This window comes from Carettochelys insculpta, chromosome 6 (genome assembly GCF_033958435.1).
Source record: "Carettochelys insculpta isolate YL-2023 chromosome 6, ASM3395843v1, whole genome shotgun sequence".
NCBI lineage: Eukaryota > Metazoa > Chordata > Testudines > Carettochelyidae > Carettochelys > Carettochelys insculpta.
In genome coordinates, this window is record NC_134142.1 from 57221714 (window position 1) to 57245008 (window position 23295).

Below are 23295 nucleotides of genomic sequence, written 5' to 3' on the forward strand. Positions count from 1 at the left end.
TGCACTTCAGAGTGGAACACTTTGCCCTTAGCCTCTCTGATGAGCCTTCAAGTGGCTGTGATCCTGCTTCCTTAACGCAGAATACAGAAAATCAATTAACTTCACCGCACCATTCCTCTCAAAATTTCCTACCGATTCCACCAAGAATGTAAGAAAGTAGTATGTCCAACCTGCCTGCTTCCATTGGGACCTAAGGACCTGCTTGGGTGCACAGGGACTGCAAGGGTAGTCCTTCTCATGTTTTCTCTTGTCTGTGGTCCAGTCCTGTATGATAACGGTTGGTGATGCCTGCAGTGCTTCAGGTAAAATGGAGAATCCTGAATTCAGAACTAACCTATTAGGTGAAGGAGGAAATCCATGTTGAAGAATGTGTGATTTTTAAAATGTGGATGTACATACAAAAAGACATACTTCCTATTAATTGTTTGGATTATTAATAACTTTTATTTCTGTTACTTTAGGAAAGCACTAAAATTTAGCTTTAATTACTGAGAAGCACAAATATATATTTCATTGTGTATATAACCAGCTTTCCTAGAACATTTGAGTTTCTTTCATACAAGTGAATTTGTGAATATACTTTTGGACTGTACATAGAATGCTATTTCTTTTTTTTTAATTTTGTTTTCCTTGCACAGTTCTGTTGTGCACTAACTCTCAATTACTGTTCACCGTCGTGAATTATATCATTTGCAATTGAAGACTGTAGTACTGTTGTTGCGTTTACATTCTGCTACTGTCTTTTAACGTTAAATACTTGTTTCAGTGTTTTCCTAGCTATCCTTTACTTATTTAGAAAAAGCAACTTGGATCATGGTTTTAAAAAATGAAGGCCTGAGGTTAGGCTTCGCAGTCCATTTTTAAGAACTAACTAACTGACTCTGTTTCCACAAGTGTTTCAGAAGTGCTAAAAGTAGGATTGGGGTTCTGAATGAAGCTCTCATTTTGAAAATCCTGGCCTGAATTTCCTGGAAAATTAAAGCAAAATCTTACTTTTTATTTAGTAATATTATATGCGTAAATCTGTCTTCATTAGGTGGTGCTCATGAAGGTCTTCAGCATTTGGGTCCTTATGGCAATATCCCAAATATTGTGGCTGAGTTGACAGGAGATAATATACCAAAGGATTTCGGGGAAGATCAAGGCTATCCTGACCCTCCAAATCCCTGCCCAATTGGAAAAACAGGTAATTCTAGAATATTTGATATAGGTCCTTATACTTTGCTCATCATCCTAATAATGGAGCACTTTCCAATGGTTCATTTAAGTCAGAGGTTCTCAACCGTTTTCTAATTATACTCCACCTTGTTTTGAAACTGGCTTGATATCAAGTTGACACCAGGGTCTGTCATCCTTCAATAAGAGCTATATTACCCCACCCCTATTCCTTCAGTCCCCTGGGTTGGGGGATGAACGTTTGGCTCCAGCTTAGAGATGCTTGGAAACCCTGGCGGGGGGTTGCAATGCAGGGACATCCTGTCCCTGACCGGCGCCCTGTGGGAGGCAAAAACCCCGGCCTCCTCCTATTGCCCTTTATGGGAGCCTCCCAGGCCCATCTCTGGTGTATCCAGGCAATCATGGTAGGCAGAGTCCTCAAGTCACACACAACAACAAGAAGTCCTGTGGCACCTTATAGACTAACAGATATTTTGGAGCATAAGCTTTCGTGGGCAAAGAGCTGCTTCAGACCAAGCTGCTCTGAGAGCTTGGCCTGCGCCACCTGGTGGAGGTGGAACTGCACCTGGGTGAAGTGTAAGACCAGCTCCAGGAAGACCAAGACCTGGTGGCAGCACTTGGTGTTGATCTAGGGTATTAAGCAAGGCAAGCCCCCTTGGGAGCTTGGTCCTTACCTGCAGCAATCCCTATTACCCTACTTGTCCACCTCCACCACTGTCTTCAGTAGATCATGACAGAGAGGCAGCTGAGACAAATTTTAGTTTGTGACGTGAATTACTGAATTATTAGAAGGCCGAGTATGCACCCCTAGAAAGTTTGACATGCCCTGCAGTTGAGTAAATCTTTATTAACCACATGGCTAACATCTGTCGTGAACCTTCATCCTCTCTGCTGAGGGGGGGGTGTGAAGAATGGAATGTTTTTGTTTTGGAATTTATTAACACACATACGCACGCGTGCACACACACTCCATGTCTGCCGTAGATGCCAGTGGACTTCATGATGGTACTTATTTTGGGGGATGTTTGTTCCACAGATTAGAACTGGCCTCCAAGAAAGCTCAATTTCCTGCACGAGCTTTACCTTCAAGGTAGATAGTTCCATTGTGCCAGAAAAGCAACGCCATCAATTGTGGTCTTATGTTTAGCTGGGCAGAAGTCATATGGGTCCATAGTTCCGTAATGAGCAGATCCAGGTCTTATTATGTGATATGCCAAAAAGGGTTCCAGAACTTAATCCAGTGGCTAAACTCTGGTTGTTTGCAGTGGGAGCTGAATGGGCTCCAGTGGGAGTCAGGACTATATAATTTAAATTTCTGAACTTAGATGTATTTTTATAATTGAGAAATGTTTTCTGTGTAGCATTTATTAATGTTATTTAGATAATGCACAATTATCCTTAATCTTGTCACTGAATGTTCTGACTAGCTATAGAATTGTTCAGAAAGGAAAACATGTTTTTCATGAACATTTCTGCAAAAAATATTTTCTATTTTTTGTCAAAATTCTGAAACGGAGCTAACAAAGGCGCTCTGCCATGGGCCTCCCAACATATTTGCTGAAATCTGTTCACCAGAACCAGCTTGACTTTAAAGTGATTTCCTGTGGTAAGTGACAACTGCACAAATATCCCATTAACATGGGGATTTTTTAAAAAACTTGGGAGAACAGTGTTCTATCTAAAAAATTTGTGCCTTTGATTGGATGTGCTGGTGGAAAATAAATAGATTTAACTGCAAAACTTCTAATGTCTTGAATTTAAAAAAGCTTAAGATTAAAAATACCCTGACAGAGTCCTTTCAGAGAAGAGGTTGTGTAGCATTTGCAACTAAATGTGAGTTGCTCATAGCACACTTGGCAAGTTGGTAAGTAGTCTAATTTTTTTTTTTTTGCAGCTGATGCTGGGTGTCTAGAAAACACACCAGACACAGCAGAGTTCAGCAGAGAATACCAGCTTCACCAACACCTTTTTGATCCAGAACATGACTATCCCAGCCTTGGCAAGTGGGTGAGTAAAATATTTTTATTTATTTTTGCAGAGTATTGGAATGACTCCTGAGTCAGCTAAATGGCACCACAGAACTTCAGAGAGAAGGCTATGGGTTCCTTTCTCCTGAAGAAAGATTTACTTGAAAGGAAACTGCTTAAAGAGATGTACCTTCACTTATTTAAAAGAAATCAAAATCAAATTAATGGCAAAGAAAAAGTCAAAAGTAACAAAAATGACAGAAAATAGAAGCCTCTAGCTTATCACCTGTCCTTAAGCATAATGATTATATACCTGATAAATCCACTGACCCAAATGGACCTTTTCAGTCTAGAAGACACTGACCACAAAACTTATATATACATTTTTAGCACAAAATTTTAGATCACAGCTGAAGACCATAACCCAGGTTTTTAAAGGCATCTGGTCAATGATTAATTTCACATTCAAAGCCTCAGGCCTAGGTCTTCAAAGATGCCTAGTCCCCAGTGAAATCATAGGTGCTTAAAATACCTTTTGAGCATCTGCTCGTAAGTGACTGAGGGCATGTCCACGCTTCCATGAAGAGTGGTCAGGGTTGTTCTGCTGGAGTTCGATTTCGCACATCTGCTAAAGACGTATGACTATCGTGAGGAGTAAGGAAGGTCAATGGGAAAAACACTCCCATCTACCTTCCTTAGTGAAGACAGTCCCAAAAATTGATTTCTGATATGTTGATTCCAGCTATGCAGTTGCCATAGCTAGAATTTCATGTCTGAAATCAAGTTTCAGGTCTAGTGTAGACCTGGCCTTAGATAGCTCAGTCCAGTGTTCACATGTGACATAGGCATCATTGACTTTAAATGAGACTCAGACTCCTAAGTCACTTAAACCTTACAGTGCCACACAGAGGAATTTCTAAATACCTTTTAAAATCTAGGTGCAGGAGACAAGTAATTGGAGATTATATGGTTAGCTAACAGTCATTCCTGAGCAGATGCTGCTGCTCTTGCACATCTGAAGTAATAACTTTAAATATGACACTATATATGTGCAGAGTGATTTCAGTGGAGTATCACTTAACATGGAATCACTCAGCATGAGCAAGGGTGGCAGAATTGGGCCCTTCCACACTGAGTTTTATTATTAACTTCAGTGAGGCCAGAATCAGGTCTTAATGTGATCCGGTTGAAATATCTCCAGTATGAAGCATCCATCATTTAAAAAGAGACCTTTCCTTTTTTGAGAAAACTACATTGAGCTGAAACTGTATTACAAAATGAATGGATATGTGCACATATATATTCATAATCAGTTTTTGAATGCATCCTGAATAATAAAAATAGCAAGCAAAATAGGTGCAAAATCTTGCTTTCTTCATACAAGCGGTGCAGTTAACTTTAGCAAGACTACTTATATAAGGACACAGGCCAGGTTTGGTCTGAAGACAGTTCCTCCTCTTAATCTTAAGACGCATTACATCAATCAGCTGTCTAATACCAAATCCAGTGTAAGACACCATAAAGACAACAAAAACAGGTCACCACTAGTACTTGTAGAACACATGGAGAAGCTCTTTAGTTTAGATAAACTTACTCTAAACCAGCTTTCCATATGCAGATACTGATAAATGGACGTGCTTGGCAGAACCTCCTCTGCTGTAATCATGAGACAATGATACATCATTTAGAACCAGTCCAGTTTAAGATTTATAGCCTTAATTACTTAATTTCCATGATCCCTAAAATTCTATTCAGAGTCAAGCCAAAAATCCAAATATTGGAAACTCTTATTGCAGTCTAAATAATTAGCATCAAAGGTTATAATATTAAAAACACCAGATGGTGAACTCAGTTTACTCTTTATGCCAGATAACATGGTTAGTTTTCTTATTAGTCATAAGTAACTAATTTTCATAGTGCCATTCTGAAGACTGTAAAAACATGTCTGCAAGTTTTTGGCCTATGACAATATTTCTGAAACAGGGTACAACATAATACATAGTCACTAACAATATGCTCTTAATAAATTGTGGGCAATAATTAGTTAATATTGCAATATACCTTATCTTGAGCTTCAGTGGGTTATATTTTTAGTTCCCATCAGTTATTACTAATTCAGGGAAAAAACTGTCCACATATGAATTAAAACAAACTTCTTGCTCCCCAAGCAAAATTACGTGCAGCACCAGCAATTCCAAGTCCAGATTTTTTAAATTAGAGATGAAACAGCTGCTAACATCCATAGTCAAATCCTCTGCTGAGATCCAGGATTGTTGCCCCAATTACTTCCTCATCATACATTGTTATATGTAAAAAAGATTAAGAAATACAGTAATGCAGCTGTTGCAGAACTATAGCAGAAGGGGTATCTAAAAATTATCAGAGAGGTAGCTGTGTTAGTCTGTAGCTTTGAGAACAGCAAGAAGTCTTGTGGCACCTTATAGACTAATGGATATTTTGGAGCATAAACGTTCGTGGGCAAAGACCCGCTTCATCAGATGCATGAGTGGGGGTGGTTTCAGAGGGGTATTTAAAGAGAGGGGTCCCAGTAAAAGGGAGGGCCAGTGCTGACAAGGTCTATTCAGCAAGGTGGAAATGGTCCAGTATCAACAGTACTTATCAAAGAAGGAAAAAACAAGTCAGGTCAGATAGGGGGATGTGAGCCTTTGTCAGCGTCTAATGGGGAGATATTAACACCCAGAGCAGAGAAGCTGCCTTTGTAAGATGTGAGCCACTCCCAGTGTCTGTTTAATCCATGGTTAATGGAGTCAAATTTGCAAATAAATTGCAGCTCAGAAATTTCTCTCCCCATTTGATTTTTGAAATTTTTTTGTATCAGGACTGTCACCCTTAAATCTGCCACTGAGTGTCCAAGGAGATTGCATTGTTCTCCCACAGGCTTCTGCACATTACCGTTCCTGATGTCTGATTTATGTCCATTTATTCTTTTATGGAGAGACTGTCCCGTTTGGCCAATGTAAATTGCAGTGGGGCATTGCTGGCACATGATGGCATGTATTATATTAGTAGATGTGCACGTAAAGGAGTCCCTGATGGCATAGTTGGTGTTAGGTCCTGTGATGATGTCACTGGTGTAGATATGTGAGCAGAGTTGGCAGCGAGGACTGTTGCAGGGGCTGGTTCCAGGCCTAGAGTCACTGGTTTGTGATTTGTAGTGGCTGGTGAGGATTTGTTTAAGGTTGGCAGGCTGTCTGTAGGCGAGGACAGGCCTGCCTCCCAAGGTCTGTGAGAGTGAAAGATCATTGTTCAGGATGGGTTGCAGATCACTGATGATGCGCTGGAGAGGCCTTAGGTGGGGGCTGTATGTGATGGTCAGTGGTGTTCTCTTGTGTTCCTTGCAAGGCCTGTCTTGTAGCAGGTGGCTTCTGGGATCCCATCTGGCTCTGTCAATCTGTTTCCTCACTTCCTTAGGTGGGTGTTGTAGTTTGAGGAAAGCTTAGTAAAGGTCTTGTGGATGTTTGTCTCTCTCTGATGGATCAGAGCAAATACGGTTGTACCTTAGTGCCTGGCTGTATACAATGGATCGTGTAGTGTGCCCTGGATGGAAGCTGGAAGCATGTAGATAAGCATAGCGGTCTGTGGGTTTTCGGTATAAGGTGGTATTTATGTGACCATCACTTATCTGCACAGTAGTGTCCAGGAAGTGAATTTCTTGTGTGGACTGGTCCAGGCTAAGGTTGATGGTGGGGTGGAAACTGTTGAAATCACAGTGGAACTCTTCAAGAGCCTCCTTCCCGTGGGTCCAGATGATGAAGATGTCATCAGTGTAGCACAGGTAGAGGAGGGGCGCTAGGGGACGAGAACTGAGAAAGCGTTGTTCCAGGTCAGCCATAAAAATGTTGGCCACCATATACTGAAAACCCACAGACCGCTATGCTCATCTACACACCTCCAGCTTCCATCCAGGGCATACTACACGATCCATTGTTTACAGCCAGGCACTAAGGTACAACCGTATTTGCTCTGATCCATCAGAGAGAGACAAACATCCACAAGACCTTTACTAAGCTTTCCTCAAACTACAACACCCACCTCAGGAAGTGAGAAAATAGATTGACAGAGCCAGATGGGTTCCCAGAAGCCACCTGCTACAAGACAGGCATTGCAAGGAACACAAGAGAACACCACTGACCATCACATACAGCCCCCACCTAAGGCCTCTCCAGTGCATCATCAGTGATCTGCAACCCATCCTGAACAATGATCTTTCACTCTCACAGACCTTGGGAGGAGGCCTGTCCTCGCCTACAGGCAGCCTGTCAACCTTAAACAAATCCTCACCAGCCACTACAAATCACAAACCAGTGACTCTAGGCCTGGAACCAGCCCCTGCAACAGTCCTCGCTGCCAACTCTGCTCTCTTATCTGCACCAGTGACATCATCACAGGACCTAACACCAACTATACGATCAGGGGCTCCTTTACGTGCACATCAACTAATATAATATATGTCATCATGTGCCAGCAATGCCACACTGCAATTTACATTGGCCAAACGGGACAGTCTCTCCATAAAAGAATAAATGGACATAAATTAGACATCAGGAATGGTAATGTGCAGAGGCTGAGGGAGAACATTTCAGTCTCCCTGGACACTCAGTGGCATATTTAAGGGTGGCAGTCCTGAAACAAAAAAATTTCAAAAATCAAATGGAGAGAGGAATCTCTGAGCTGCAATTTATTTGCAAATTTGACTCCATTAACCATGGATTAAACAGAGACTGAGAGTGGCTCGCAGCTTACAAAGGCAGCTTCTCTGCTCTGGGTGTTAATATCTCCCCATTAGACGCTGACAAAGGCTCACATTCCCCTGTCTGATCTGACTTGTTTTTTCCTCCTTTGATAAGTACTGTTGATACTGGGCCATTTCCACCTTGCTGAATAGACCTTGTCAGCTCTGGTCCTCCCTCTTACTGGGACCCCACTCTTTAAATACTCCTCTGAAACCACCCCTCCTCCCACTCATGCATCTGATGAAGCGGGTCTTTGCCCACGAAAGCTTATGCTCCAAAATATCTGTTAGTCTATAAGGTGCCACAAGACTTCTTGTTGTATCTAAAAATTAGTCAACGAGATTTTTAAAAATAACAGCCAGTTGATGAGGTGGTACCAGGTCTTTCAGTTTTAGGTCACTGATAGGAGTCTAGCTTAGACGTGAAATGAGTGATCAAAATAGGCTGTTTGTATCTTGTGAGCTACCTACCACACAACTATGTATACCTGCCCCCCTGCCCCCCCCAAAAAAAAATCACCGTAGCTACCTTTAGTTGATGAATGTGTTGGCAGTTTCAGTAAATCCCAGGACTGAATAGACATAAGCACAGATGTTGTGTTCTAAACCAGATTCCCCCAACTGGTCTGTGTTAGAGGAGGAAGTAGGTTCTTGTAACTAAGATTCACTGCACCCTAATGTCCATAGGGTCAGGGTATCCTCTGTATCAAGACTAACCTGGCCCACTGTCAAGGGCACATTTTAGAGCAGGGGTCACTGCCTAACCTGACCCCCTTTTAGGATCCTGGTACCATTGGATCAGTGAACTAAATCTAAATATATAGAGATACACATCTCATAGAACTGGGAGGGACCTCAGGAGATCAATGAGTCCAGTCCCCTGCCCTCTCAGCAGGACCAAGCACCTCCCCCTGCTTTTTTTTAATAAATCTGTTTGCCCCAGATCCCTAAATGGCCCCCTCAATGTTTAAACACACAACCCTGGGTTTAGCAGGCCAGTGCTCAAACCACTACGTTGTTTGTGCTGTCTTTCTCAGGCCCCAGAGCAGTTAGCCAACCTGCGTTCCCCTATTATTAATAGTCAGACAAATGATAGTTGCAGGTAGAATAATGTTGACTTGTTTATGAGAGGAAAGAAAAAGTTTTTTGTTTTTTTTAAAAAAAAAAAGAGAATAATATACTTGAGGGTTGGTGTAGTTACTGAAATTTTGTAATACTTGTATGTGTGACAGAGAGACTATTACATCAAATCTGAAAACATAATTTATAAGGTTAAATAATGGTAATAATAACCTCCTATGGCAGATTTGTGCCATATCTATGTAGTTCAGGTAAATTTAATAAAGTAATATGCCATCAAAAGTAACTTATCGGTTCACAAATAAATATCTGAGTCAGTTTTTTTTTGTCTGAAATGGAAACATTCATTAATTGACTTGTTCACTTCCGCCTGTTGTAAATAGTGATCTTTATGCTTCAGAGGCTAGGAGATTTTAAAATTCTGATGAATGCATTTTTCTTGCCATGGGACAGATGCCTGTGTTTTGCTATTCAGCCAAAGACCTGAGGCTAGAGAGGCAATTGAGATCGCATAAGTCTGGTGGCCAGAAGGTGGCGGATCTCAGAACAATGTCGAGGAGTACAGCAGCTGACTGCTGACTCTAGATAGTTCAATCTCACACATCTCTACCAGGCGTGTGAAATCAAACTCCAGAAGATCGACCCTAACCAGGTCAATCTTCCGCATAGTCTATACGTACCCTCAGACTGGCTGACAACTGAAGTTTTAAACACGTTCATGCTGTGGGAGGGTAGGAACAAAAAGAGGCAATAGAGTTCAGTTGGACTGTCTAGTTCATTATGATACATGTGGAGAATTAAAAGTCAGTGACATTTTTGAATAATATTTCTTTGTACTAAAGCAACAAATAACATAAATTCCCACCTCATCCATAGGATAGAAACAGTGCTGGTTTAGTTTATCAGTTACAGTAGGTGGACCAGAGCCAGTGTAAAATAAAATAAAATAAAAAAAAAAAAAAGGCAAGCAGGAATGTAAGCATACCAGAAGACCCAGACCTTAGATCTTATTGAAAGTCTGTTACTAGCACTTTATGGATTTCTGTTTGTACTGACTTTTATTATATTTATTTAATATAGAAAGAAAAGGCTGATGGGAAACATAATAGAATAATATGATAGCTTAATCTCATCCTATTGGAGCTAGAGTTTCCAAGTTTTGAAATGAGCTACGGTGTAATTTTTGGACATCTCAGAAAGAACAGCTTCCTTCTTTTAAGACTTGACATTGGGTGGTGACTTCCCACCTTTGTGTCCCAGAAAGATATGTTTCTCATTCATCAAGGATTGTTCTGTGCAAGCAAGGGAGGATCTTTTAATGAATGGGGAAAAGGTGTCAGTTCATCTGTTCTATGGCAGTCCTGTCAGGTTAGTATAGCTGAAAACAATTGCTGTTCAATAATGTCAGGTGGCATGAAATGTGGCAAATGAGTTATAATTGACACCTGAATTATCAGGAGGGATTCTCATCATTTTTGACAAGGCTTGCTCATAAGATATGAACTGTTGAGGGAAAAAAAGAGGCATAGTGTTGATTGCCACTTGTTGTTTTGATAGTCACGACTTGGAAGGCATTTGGCTGTTTTAAAACTGATTTTTAGAAGTGCATGTACCCAGTTATATGCACATTTCTATGGTAATTGTGCATGCTAACTGCCTGTTATCAAATACTTGACTTGCAATAACTGTAATAACCAGGAGCTCCAATTATATGCACACATTTTTGCCCAGTCACATTTCTAAACTTTGGGGCAGCAATAATGATTATTCAGAGGAGTTACAACAAGAGTTGTTGATCCTTTTTCAGTGTTGGATGCTAACAACAGATTGTTCAGTTCACTACACTATATTTCTATATGGTGCTGCACATAAAACTTCAGACATGAAGACTGTATGACGTGGAGATTGTGAATAGAATGATAAAAAGTATTTATCTAGGTACTAAATGTGCACCATTGCGACTGCATTTTCTCTTTTGAGTAAATTCTGTTAGAGTCCTGTTAACCCAAAGTATGGAGCAGAGCATCCACATTTGCTTGAAATGATCACAATTGAGATCTAAGGAGAGACTCCCTCCCCCGACACCTCACCAATGTCTGGCATTAGCCAATTTGGTTGCAAACATCATCATTTGAGCTCTTAAGACCAAATTCAGACCCTAATGCTCAAACTGAATAATTAGGCTGGATGGTAAGGAAATGCACATGGAGAAGGGGAAAGAAATCATTCACCCACCAGGTTGTATGAGCTATATACTGCCCTGGGACCCAAACACACATGCCCCATCAGAGACACACATTTTTAGATTTGCTTTTACCACATGATTCCATGATCCTCCCTGTGCTGTATTACACATTAACTTAAATGGTAGTTATGGTCTTAAATCATTTCCAAACAGACTAACCAAAATATGCTCTTGTTGATCAGGAACAGTTCAGTTGTGAGGAATTTTCCTGCCCAATACAAGCATTAGCTTTAAAAGCCGTGTGATTTTTTTTCTAATTTGGAGGTTTTTTCCGCCTCAGTGAAAAGGATAAGGGCAAACAGCCTGTTAAGATCAAGTGGAAATGATGTGCTGGTTCCTACAGGGTATAATTTACACATCTGCCTTTTTAAAAATATTAAATTGAAGTTTTTCTTTGGGTGCTTGGTCACATGGATTCCAGTTAGGTGTGTGCGGGCTGAACACATGGACGTCAGAAACTCTTCCCCTAGTAGCACGCATCAAGTCAACTAGGGAGCCCCTTGGAGTGTTGCCTGTATAATGTGCTATATATGACCCCACTGACCCGACCACCCCTCTACTCCTTCCTACCATTCCAGGCAGTGTTGGAACACAATTCACTTGCTTACATGTGTACCTTAACCTAGTTCTTCTAGTTTGGTAGTTAGCTTCTTAGTAGTTAATAGTTTATTGTTAATTATCGGTGAATTTCATTCGTGAGGTGGTCATGCATTCACTACTGCCTGCCCAGAACAGTGTGCCATGCCACAAGCCTGGGGTGTTTAGGCTTGAGGTTCAAGCCGTAAGCCTGTGCCTAATAGCAACCCCCATGACTCCTATCAGTGTTGTTTGGGGGAAGTTCATCAGACAGATTGTTGCAAGGCTTACAAATCAGTTAAGCCTAGTACAAAGAGAGAAAAGGACTTTTGCTTGAGGCAGTTGCTAATGGCAGCTGCACATTGGCCTGTGGGGCCCAAGTGCCTGGGCCCAAGTTCTTTGGTGTGGAGTGCTCCAGCATCATAGTGCAGGCTGGGACTCTGCTAAAAAGCCCCACACCCAATATCTCTGGCACTATAGCAGAAGATGCAGCCTTGGCAATGGTCAACCTCCCCGGTCCCCAAGAGGCATGAGAGAGGAGACAGGAATCACTTCCCTCACAAGTCTGCTAAGAGCCCCAGGCCAGAGGCCCTCCAAGCAAAGGGAAGCAGCATCATTGACTCCAGTAGCTCAGGCACCATCAAGTCTGGCACTGGGCAGCTCCCCCACCGACTCTGAAGAGGTGGAGTTTGTTGATCCCACAATGCCCAATACTTTCAAGGCTGCCAGAGACTTAATTGAGCTGATGGCACCTCTGTCTCAGATAGATGCACTTAAGCCTCCAGCACTAGCCAGATAACTGCCCTTGTGAAGGAAGCCTGCTATGATGGGGGGCTCTCCCCACCCCCAGACTGCCATTGGTCAAGGACCCCTCTGAGTTACCTGATTCCAGGCACTGCTCACCTGTGCAGATGGCACCCAAAGCACACCCAGCACAGAAGCACAGTGCTCCCTGCCAACAAATTACTGACACCATTCCTCATCAGGCACCAATGCTCATCACCTTTTGCTAGCTGTGGTTCCTCTGGGCTCCCTTCTGGGAGAGAGGAACAGGCATAATTCTCAATTGGGTAGCAGACATTGGTCTCTACCTCACTCCTCCTGACACCAGGCCCAGTCCTCCTCTGTGTGGCACTGACCCATCGTGCAGGGCTCGTTGGCATGACCTTGGTTCTGTTCAGCTTTTTTGATGTCTGGGGGAAGTCAATCCCATCCAGGAGCTCCAAGTTTATCTCCAGGCATAGAGGAGACCAACAAATACCATGCAACTCCAATGGCCACTTCTGCCCTTTTCTGAGATACACCTTAAGTCGTTTCAACACTCCATCAAGCCCAAGGTGTCCACTCCATGGCTTCTCGTTTGGCAGGGTGAGTCCCTCCCCACTCTGGGTCTCCAGGCTCCATTTATACCCTTTACTCACCGGAGGCCACATTATCCAAACCTCCCAAAGTTAAAGACATTGAGACCAACAGGGCTCTTTAACAGCCTCCTCAGGCACAGGGAACATGAGAGGCATAGCTTTCATGGGAGTCAACAGGGGGACCTGCAGGAGACAGAGCCTGCAGACTTTCTTATGGACCTTGTTCAACCCTTAGCCCCATTGTCTTCATCCCCAGAAGAAGCAGTGGTATATGCCTTGGCTTCTGGCCCCTCTCTGGTCAATCACAACGTCCGGCAACACCGACTCTGTTGCATGGCCTGCAACATGGGTCCTCAAATGGAAGAGGTGGTGGAGGTAGAGGACCTTATGGTTGACTTTCTGACTGGAAGAACTGTTGAGGGTCACTTTTCCCTTTATTAGGATGGTTGAGAAAAACAACCTGGCCTCTGTTCCTCCAATGGCCAAGGGAGTTGAAAGAAAATATTATGTGCCCTCCAAGGGCTATGAGTTCCCACCTGTCCCCACTAGAGCCACATACCTTGTTATGTTGAAAATATTTTGATGATGATGCATCAAGTGTCAGATAGCTCCAGCTCAGGCCTTTATACTATCTATTCTGGACTACTTACTACACTTGAAAGAACAGGGGTTAGCCTTATCAAGTATCAGGGTCCATCTAGTTGCCATTTATGTGTTCCGTTCTGTGGAGTGATATCATAAAACCCATGGTCATGTGCTTCCTCTAGGGGTTGGAAGGAATCTCCCTTCCAGGCTTGGCCACTTCTCCCCTACATGGGATGTTAACTTGGTCCTTTCCAGTATCCTGTACCCAGCCTTTGAGCCCTTGGCCAGTTGCTTGCTCCTCTGCCTCTCATGGAAGGTGGCTATTATGACCACTAGAAGGGTATGTGACCTGAGAGCACTTCCATCTAAGCCCCCTTATACCGTGTTTCACAGGCATAAGATGAAGTTCAGGCCTCCTCAAACCTTCCTACCCAAGATGGTCTCAGTTGCACTGGGATCACAATTTATCTTTTCCAATCTTTCATCCAAAAGCCCCATGCCAATGCATGGCAGTGACAGCTGCATTCTCTGGACATCTGTAAAGCTTGAGCTTCCTACGTCAATCATGCTAAACCTTTCAGGAAATCGTCCCAGGTATTTGTGGCTGTCACTGACAGCATGAAGGGCCTCACTGTTTCTTTTCATCATATCTCCTTCATGGATCCTGGGCGTTATCCATTAGTGCTATGAGCTAGCTGGTACCCCAGCACCAGTGATCAGGGCCCATTCCACAAGGGCTCAAGTCTCTGACTGCTTTGATGGCCCAAGTCCCCATTCCCTATGTATAGAACTGTGACTTGGTCTTCAATCAGTACTTTCACACCATATTATGCCAGTGACCAGCAGGCAAGAAATGATGCTACTGAAGGTAGAGCCATCCTGCAATCCATAATGCATAACTTCAACCCCACCACCTGGTAATAGCTTGGGAGTCACCTAATGGGAACTGATGTGAACTTGCACTTGGAGAAAAATCAGTTACTCACCTCTTGTAACTATTGTTCTTCAAGATATGATGTTCACCTCCATTCCAATGCCTGCCCTCCTTCCCCTCTGTCAGAATAGCTGGCAAGAAAGAACTAAGGGGTGGTTGGGTCAGTAGGGTCATATATAGTACACTGTACAGTTGCCACTCCAGGGGGCTCTCTGGTTGACCACATGGGTGCTGCTAGGGAAAAAAGTTTCCAACTTTTTTGCATGTGATACGCACACACTCAATTGTAATGGATATGAACAGTACATCTTGAATAACAACAGTTACGAGACATGAATAACCATGTCGCCCCCCACACGCAGTTTGCTAAATGATTGTAGGCAAAATGTCTCTCTTTGACCAATTTCCTCCTTTCGGGCACATCCCACGTGAAATAGTTGAGGTTGGGCAAGAGATATATTTTCTGATTTTGGGTTTAATGAACATATAGACAATTTTGGCAAATGTCGTTGTAGCAGTCTAAAATGTTTGTTTTTCTCCTATAAAGACTGCACAGAGGGTAGAAATGTTTTGTGAATTTGTCTCTCATTCTCTGTTTATATGATCAATGTTAGCTCAGCTGTTTATAGCAGAATTAATGGCATTGTTTATATAGCGTTTGCCTTTAAAAATGTAATTCTCTCACTGCGTTTTCAGGTTGCTTCTTTTCCTCCCCCCTTTTTTCTACAGTACAATCAGAATTGAAACAAAATCTGTGGAGCATGTGTCTGATATTCCAGACCTTATTTGAGTTCACTACTTGTTTGAAATATAGCAGTATGTGGAAACACTTATACAAACTTTGGTCACAGAGTCATAATTTTTTTCATCATCATAACTTTCCTTTCTGCCAAGACATTTTTTGGCAGATTTTAAAAGGTTCACTCTATTAAAAATGTTATAGACCAAATGGTTTTTCAAAACTTTATTGGGGGCACTACTTAAACAAAAAAGGATTGGGCACTAAAAGAATTTCAGCAGAACTTCTATGCATAGAGAATAGTAATAAATAGGTGGAATAAAATACTCCTAGGAACAGTATGAGTGACTAGGACAGTGAGTTTTTCTTTTAAAAGAATTTGGAAAGCAGAAAAATATTCAAACAGGTAAAATTATCATTTCAAAAGAAAGGAAGATTACTGTGTACAACAGACTGGTACCCCAGCTTTCTTGTATTTATTAATTAATAATTTCCCTACTCCCTGAGGTCCTTATATCCTATACAAGAAGAAATTACAGTACGGTAGAACATCTCAGACTAATATGCTTGTGTTTATAATTGTTGATGACACTGATTATCCCTGAAGAACAGCAAAATATTGTATTAATGCCTACAGTAATCCAAACGTTTCCTGTTTATCTTTCCAATAACATGGCATTCTGGTCTAAACTGTTTTCAAAATGTTGATGTGCTCATATTTAGATGCCATAGTCTTGCTTTAAAAGAAAGGTTAATCAGATTTGATCCACATTTATTTATCTCTTTTGTAGAATAAGAATTTACTCTATGAGAAGATGAAGGATGGACCAAAAAGAAGAAAAAGGGTAATTGTCACGACACAACTATTTTCATTTTTATATCTTATTTCTGAGCAGAGCTGATAAAATCATATTGCTGAAATGAAGATTGGGCCTAATATGTCTGTACTGTAGCAAAGAATGCAACTTAAAGTCAGGACATGGCTATGATAAACTACAGTGCCTGGTTCCATAAAAGTCCCACAAATCAGTTTTATTACATTACAGTGAGCTGCATTGCATTCAAAAGCCGTGTTGAAGTGAAAATTTTTCATGTAAAATCTAAGAACTATACTAACTGGCTTTTTAAATAGCTTTATTTTGCATACAAAATGATTTTTAGTAATAGGGGTAATGTCTCTTTCAAACTGATTTAAAAAATTAATTCCCCATAGGAGGTATATGTTAAATCTACTATCGATAATAGATCCCTACAGAAAGAATTTTTCCCTCAACTGACAGTGTCAACATTTTGGGCCCTGTAGTTGGTCTAGTTCCATTAGTTTCAGTGAAGTTATTGCTGATTTACCACAGGTATGAGAGGAGAATTAGGAGCATTATTCTGCATCCAGTTGTGTCACAAAGACAACTAAATAGATTCTTCTCCTGATGACTTAATAGCACAAATGTGTCCATGGATCTCACAGACTTCTTGCACCCTCCATCTTACCAACCTCTGACTTCTTTTACTTCTACTGTCCCATCCTCTCTCTCAGAAGAGGTATTTAGCATTCAACTTTGTTGCTGCTTCATTTCTCTAGAAGGAGAACATAAAAGTTTGAAATTTAAAGTGCAGTTCCACACTGAAAAGTGACCTTGTAATATACAGCATCAGGGTGCCATATTTATTATAAAATCATCAGTTTTGTTTGAGAATAATTGAAGCAGAAAACAAAAAATCTTACCCTGCCGTCTCAACCAGGAAGCTGGAAGTCAAGTTGAATTCTTTCTCATTCACACATTACCAAGAGTGAACGTTCCATAACCAGAATTTAGTAATCAATTCTCTTGATTCCTACATGACACAAAAAGTATCCACCCCGCTCTCCTAGGTGTTGGTTTTATATTGTAAACAGGAAAAAAAGTACCAACTTACTGTGAGTCAGTAGAGTGAGCAGATGTGCCTCTCTGGTGTGTTTTTATGTAGTAGAACTGCACTTTAAGGTAAGATTAGTGAAATATGCACATCAAAAAGAAAGGAAGATGTTTTCTGTTTGTATGCTGCCCAGTGTAACAGGGAATATAATGCTTATCAGCCTCATATGGGAGGAAGGGTGGCACGGTGGCTAGGACACTAGCCTGCTATTGGGGAAACAAGGATTCAAGTTCTTTTCTCTGTTACAGCCTTTCTATATATTGCGCACATCACTGAGCCTTTTTTATGTCTCAATTTCCCATCTATAAAATGGGGATAATACTTCCCCATTTCCACTGAACTGAGAAGAGGATCAAAACATTTACATTTTATTTAGATTATACTTACATTTCTAGTCAATCCAATCATTAATTTCTCCACCTTGAAAACTTGCAGGATAGGTGCAAGACCCTTATTCTTTTTAGTGAATGGATTATTGTTTGCATTAAGGCTTGTTTAGGGGAGAAGGGATTGATTTATATACATGAAAATCCTTCCTTGGGCATTATTTGTTCTTTGTGCACTGAGAAGAAAAAAAAGCAGCCAGAAAATGAATTTTAATATTTTCAAGTCCGTCAGTTCTTTTTAAATAAGCTTTAAGTCAACAACATTCTTCTCAAAGATTTGTAAAGCTGTATGATGGAGCTGTATTTTATCCTACTTTAGTAAACATTACCAGTTAAGACCCTGATCACATAAACACTGAGTTCATGTGAATAATCCCCTGGGTTTATCTAATTTCTTTTCCTGTTCAGATAAAACACATAGGCTATGTCTACACTAGCCCCAAACTTCGAAATGGCCATGTAAATTGACGTGGCTCACCGCCGCGCGGCTTGTCCCAGTGGGGCTCCTTTTCGAAAGGACCCCGCCTATTTTGAAGCCCCCTTATTCCCATCTGCTCACAGGAATAAGGGGACTTCGAAGTAGGCGGGGTCCTTTCAAAAAGGAGCCCCGTCGGGACGAGCCACGTCAATTTCGAAGTGCCACGGCCACCCACATGCTAATGAGGCGCTGAATATGTATTTCAGCGCTTCATTAGTAAACTTTGAAATGGCCATTTACATGACCATTTCGAAGTTTGGGGCTAGTGTAGACACGGCCATAGCTTGTGTCTATGCTACAAAAATAACTTCCAAGTTGCTTACATAGGAGCGTCTACACACACCCTACTTTGAAGTTAAACTTCAAAGTAGGGCACTATTCCATTCCTGGGACTGGAGTAAGGACTTCTAAGTTGGCTCCCTACTAACTTCAAAGTAAGGGAAAATGTGTGTAGACTCTCTGCTGGTCACTTCGATGTAGTGCCTAACTTCGAAGCTAACTTTGAAGTTAGTTCCTAGTGTAGACGCACCTATATAGTATATTATTGAACCCATCTGGTAGAGGTTCAGGGTTCTTATGTTCCATAGGGTGGAACTAAGCTATGTTGGACTGGAATCACTAGAGCAGTGACAAATATACTACAGTGATCCAAGAGTAATGATACGGACATGTCTGCTTGACTGCCAGGTTGTCTTCCTCACAATCTACCAGTTTGCATTTGACTCTCAGATCGGTAAAATTGTTCTGTACGTCCAGTGTTGCTAGTTACACTTGCATGTATTTTCTGATTCCTAATCAATGTGTTTTAATGAAAAAAATTATTTTCAGAACGTGAACCCATATCTGCAAGGCCAGAGACTGGACAACGTTGTAGCAAAGAAGTCTGTTCCTCATTTTTCAGATGAAGACAAAGGCACTGAATAAGTACAATAAAATGAATGTTGAAAACTCATGCCACTCTCCACTAGATCATTATGTTGCTTACATATAATCAGCTATTAAAACCCTTGCAAATGGCAGCATGTTTATTATTTATGTAGTTGTGGATGAAAACCAGCTGTATTTATAACATTGTTCTCCTGGATAATGAAAATATGATTCTGCTGTCTGTTAAATTATGGTAATAGGACCTTTTAGTTGTTTTTGTTTTCGTGATGGAGCAAGTTTTAAAAATATTAGTCATTTTAATAGATAATGTGAGTTAAATAGCATTAACCAGCATCTTATAAAGAGGACAATGAGGTAAAAAATTGCCCAGTTTAATTCCGGTGTTTATTCTATTTTCCCATGTTTGACACATGAAAATTATAGTTTTATTTTTTTGTTCACAGATACTGTGATTAAACAAACTAAAGTAATGATAAATATTGTGTTACCCAGATACTTTCAGATTCGGGTCTATTTTAATAAAGATTCAAGCAATCTACAGTGTTTACAGGGTGACACTTTCCACAGTATTTGGAGCATAAACTGCCTTACTTATTGCTATATCTAGAAAACTGATTTGAATCTACTTTCTCAAGTATTTTTCCTGATCAGTTTTTTAATCATTTCATTATCTCATCCTTCACGGACACTCTCACCCACTTTGGCTTCCTGTTTGTACTTCTCCAGTTTGCAAATTTGTAATCCAATGTTGTTGGGTTTTTTTTCATGAGTGGCTACTGCCTTTGTACATTTAAAAAGCAGCCCAATTCATACTTCAGTGGAATGTCATGAATGAGGGAAACATTTCTGTAGGATAACAAAGATCTCTGGGTCAGATGCAGTATATTTTTGCAAATGGGAGGCTCTCTATTGTTTTTGAATATAAGGTGTCCTGTCAGCCTAAATTCCAGGACATGGGCCCACTCCTTTGAAACAGGGATGCTCTTATAAAAATTAGGACAGGTATCAATGCTACTCGGACCTTTTCCCCTTAATTATTCAGTGTGGGCCTTAGCCTTGTCATTCATATGTAAGTCAGCTGATTGGCAGTCAACACCAGCACCTTTTAAATATCAAAACAGGGCCAGAGTGCAGGTGAGATTCCCAGCTGTAGGCTAATCGATAGGCCTCACCTGGTCCTTCAGTATAAACTAGTAGTCTGGCCATGGTAAACACCGTATCAGGCTACATAAATTGTTTCAAGAGGAGAAAAGAAAGGGGGAAAGGGACTGCCATCTTGTCCTTGGACACCTAATACTTTTCTGCAAGAGGCAAACTGTAGTCCCTGCATAGCAGTCTATCATAGCCAGTCCTGGTGCTCCATCACTGGGTGGCTCCCGCCAAAAGCCCTTGTCAAACTGGTGGACTGGAGGAGGATGTTGTGTCCATCCTAAACCAACAAACTGACATCTACTTTACAGTCAGATAGGCTGTGGTGGTTCTTCTGATCACATTTGTCATTTCTTGAAGGTACCTGGTATTGCTTTCCAACCAAACAGGCCACATTGTACATATGTATGTGTTATATCAGATGGCCTCAGGCACTATAGCAAATGGCCTAACGTTATTTATAAACCCCAACCTGCGAGACAAGATACAGCGCACCACCCCCATCCCTTCCAGAAAAAGGCTCAATTTAGATTAGACAGAATGAAAAAAGTACAAGACTGACAGGAGCTGAAATTCTACTTGAGATTAGATGCAGGTGCACCAGATTTCCAAAAACTGGACTGAGGTGAGGTTGAATTTCCTATTGTTAGGTCTGAACAAATATTTAATAATACATTATTTGTACGCTGATTCTTGTCTCTTTCAAACTGGTGGCAAGTAGATTGGAAATCTCTAGAATTTGTTCTGTCATCTGAATTCATCATGAGTTGCTTTAAACTCTTCTCTGTCTTACAAAGAATGTGTGAACAGAAGTTTTAAGTTGAAAGGCGTATGCTGCAGGATGAGATTTACAATTGGCTATGGTGAGATGAAGCCAAGCAACCACATCTCCCTAAAAGTTCATCAGATGTTGACTGTACTCAAGATTTCACAGGGATCAGTTCCATACTCCCTACTTATTGAGCTTGCTCAACCCTTTAGCTTGTTTTCCTGCTTTTTCTCCATTCAGACTGGGGGGACAAAGAAATAATTCATTATCATAGGGTGGCTCGACAATGGAACACCAAGGTTATATGTATCATGTCGTCAGTTTAAGAGCAGAACTCTCCATTGATTTCACTGGCCCAAAATATATCCAAAAACTTCTAGGTATGCGCTGCTTGTTCCTGCTGCAGCCAGACAGAATTTTCATGAGCCAAGGCAGAGTAAGGTGTTGTCTTTTATCCACCCTGCATCTGTTGGTGAAATAGGCAAGCTTTCAAGCTCCACAGTCCTGGAAAAGAGCTTTGTGTGGCTCAAAACCTTGTCTATTTCACTAGCTAAAGTTGTTCCAGTAGAAGATACTACATTGTATCACTCGTGTTGTCTCTCAAACATCCAGGGACCAACATGGCTACAACAGCATTGACAGAATTTGAGTTGATTGAGGCATTTCCATGCCCTTAGGCCCCACAGAGCTAGAGGAATGCTTCTTCTGATATCCTTCCCATGCCTGTTAGGAAAAATGGTTCCACAGGCTCTGCTAGGTTTACCATAGAAAGGAAGCCCATTTAATTACTTGTCAGATTAGATTTAAGTGACTCATTTTTCAATCTTTTAATCCCTTTCATTTGCCACGTTATTTGTACTTGATAAATGCATAGCTTACAAAGGGTGGAGTCGGGTTTGTGGTTTGCTCAATAGCATCAAAAAACCCTCATGTCTGGTTCCTTTAAGAATTAGAGGCCGCAGACACTTTATCCACACTACACGGTGATGTGATAATTAGGCACCACAAACCAACTAGATTACTGCTGAAGTACTGCTTGGTAACTGTTTGCAACCTCAACAGAGCCTGAGAAGCTGAATGTCCCTCAATCACAGATCTGTATGAAAATGGAAAAATAAGTTCTAGCATTCAGAGATTTTTGTCTTTTTTTTTAATCTTCATTTTGCCACAGACTAAAATGTCCTTAAAGAAATTAAAACCCTCGATTGTACTTGAAATTGACACCCCCCCCAAAGAAAATCTCAAAACTATTGAGAAACTTTAACCCATGTCTTTGTATTCTTGATAACAGGATTAACAAGTCTATCTTCAGCTCTGTGCATGGCCTTCCTTTCTGAAATGGGATAGGCAAGTCCTTTCACAATAGAAAGAGACCAAAGATCCAAAAGGAATTGTACACAAAACCCACATCAATAGCTTTTCCTCAGACATGCCATAGTTATGCTCTTGTGGAGTCAATCAGGAAAAATGTGAAATAACTTTTTAAGTTAATTGTACAACAGACTCAAATACAGTAATATATCTGTATACAACACCCATTAACAGTAGGTGAATTTTGGATTTGTTTTGGGAAATGAGAGAGTTTCTGAAAAATTTGATTTAGCGCATGTATGATACTTTGGCACTCCAATAACCACTTTATGTTGCTACAGCTGTTTAATATTTTTGCTTTTGAGATTTTTGCTTTTTAACCTTACATTATTAGGTATTTTACAAACTTCAAGGGTCTTAATTAACTCAAAAGTGCTCTAAGACATAGTTTGTATGAAAGAAGCTGTACGAAATAAAATGCATTGCAATGAAAGCTTTGTCTGGTAAAAATATCTAAGAATGTATTATAACATGTAAAGGTTTATTAAGTAGACAAAGATATATGATTTATGATGGTGTCCTGTGTATGTTAATATGCAAACTACGGTATCTCCTCATTTTAAGATTATGCTAATTGTTTAAGCAAATCAAGAGCTAAGAATATAAAGAGGCTACTCTGAAATAGTATAAAATAGTATAAATAGTATAAAAATGGGTAATGAGTTATGTGATATGATTTATTTTTATTGACACGTTTGTATTTAGCTAAACCAAGTCCCTTTTGACAACCTTAGTGTCTGATAAGGGATGTTTAAACAAACTGTGTGGTAGCTTCGGCTAGTGAGAGGCCATCTAGTAGGGTTTTAAGTAGAGCTAGGCAGAATGTTTTTCTGAAGTGAATGTTCCATTGCAGCATTTTACAGAGACCTAGATTGCTACTTATGAGCTACAACTCTGCTTTTGCCAAGATTTCAGCTGTGTGAC

At 40.8% G+C, this 23295-nt stretch overlaps 1 protein-coding gene across 1 annotated transcript in view; it reads left to right on the forward strand.

The window, feature by feature from the left end:
* LOC142014415 (neuroendocrine protein 7B2-like) overlaps positions 1-19761 on the forward strand; it is a 69090-nt gene extending 49329 nt beyond the window's left edge. Inside the window, exons 3-6 of the mRNA XM_074996952.1 lie at positions 1037-1186; positions 3071-3183; positions 16208-16261; positions 19023-19761. Of these exons, the coding sequence (XP_074853053.1) occupies positions 1037-1186; positions 3071-3183; positions 16208-16261; positions 19023-19118 (413 nt within the window). The 3' untranslated portion in view covers positions 19119-19761. The remainder of the gene's footprint in view (positions 1-1036; positions 1187-3070; positions 3184-16207; positions 16262-19022) is intronic.
* Positions 19762-23295: the final 3534 nt, after the last annotated feature.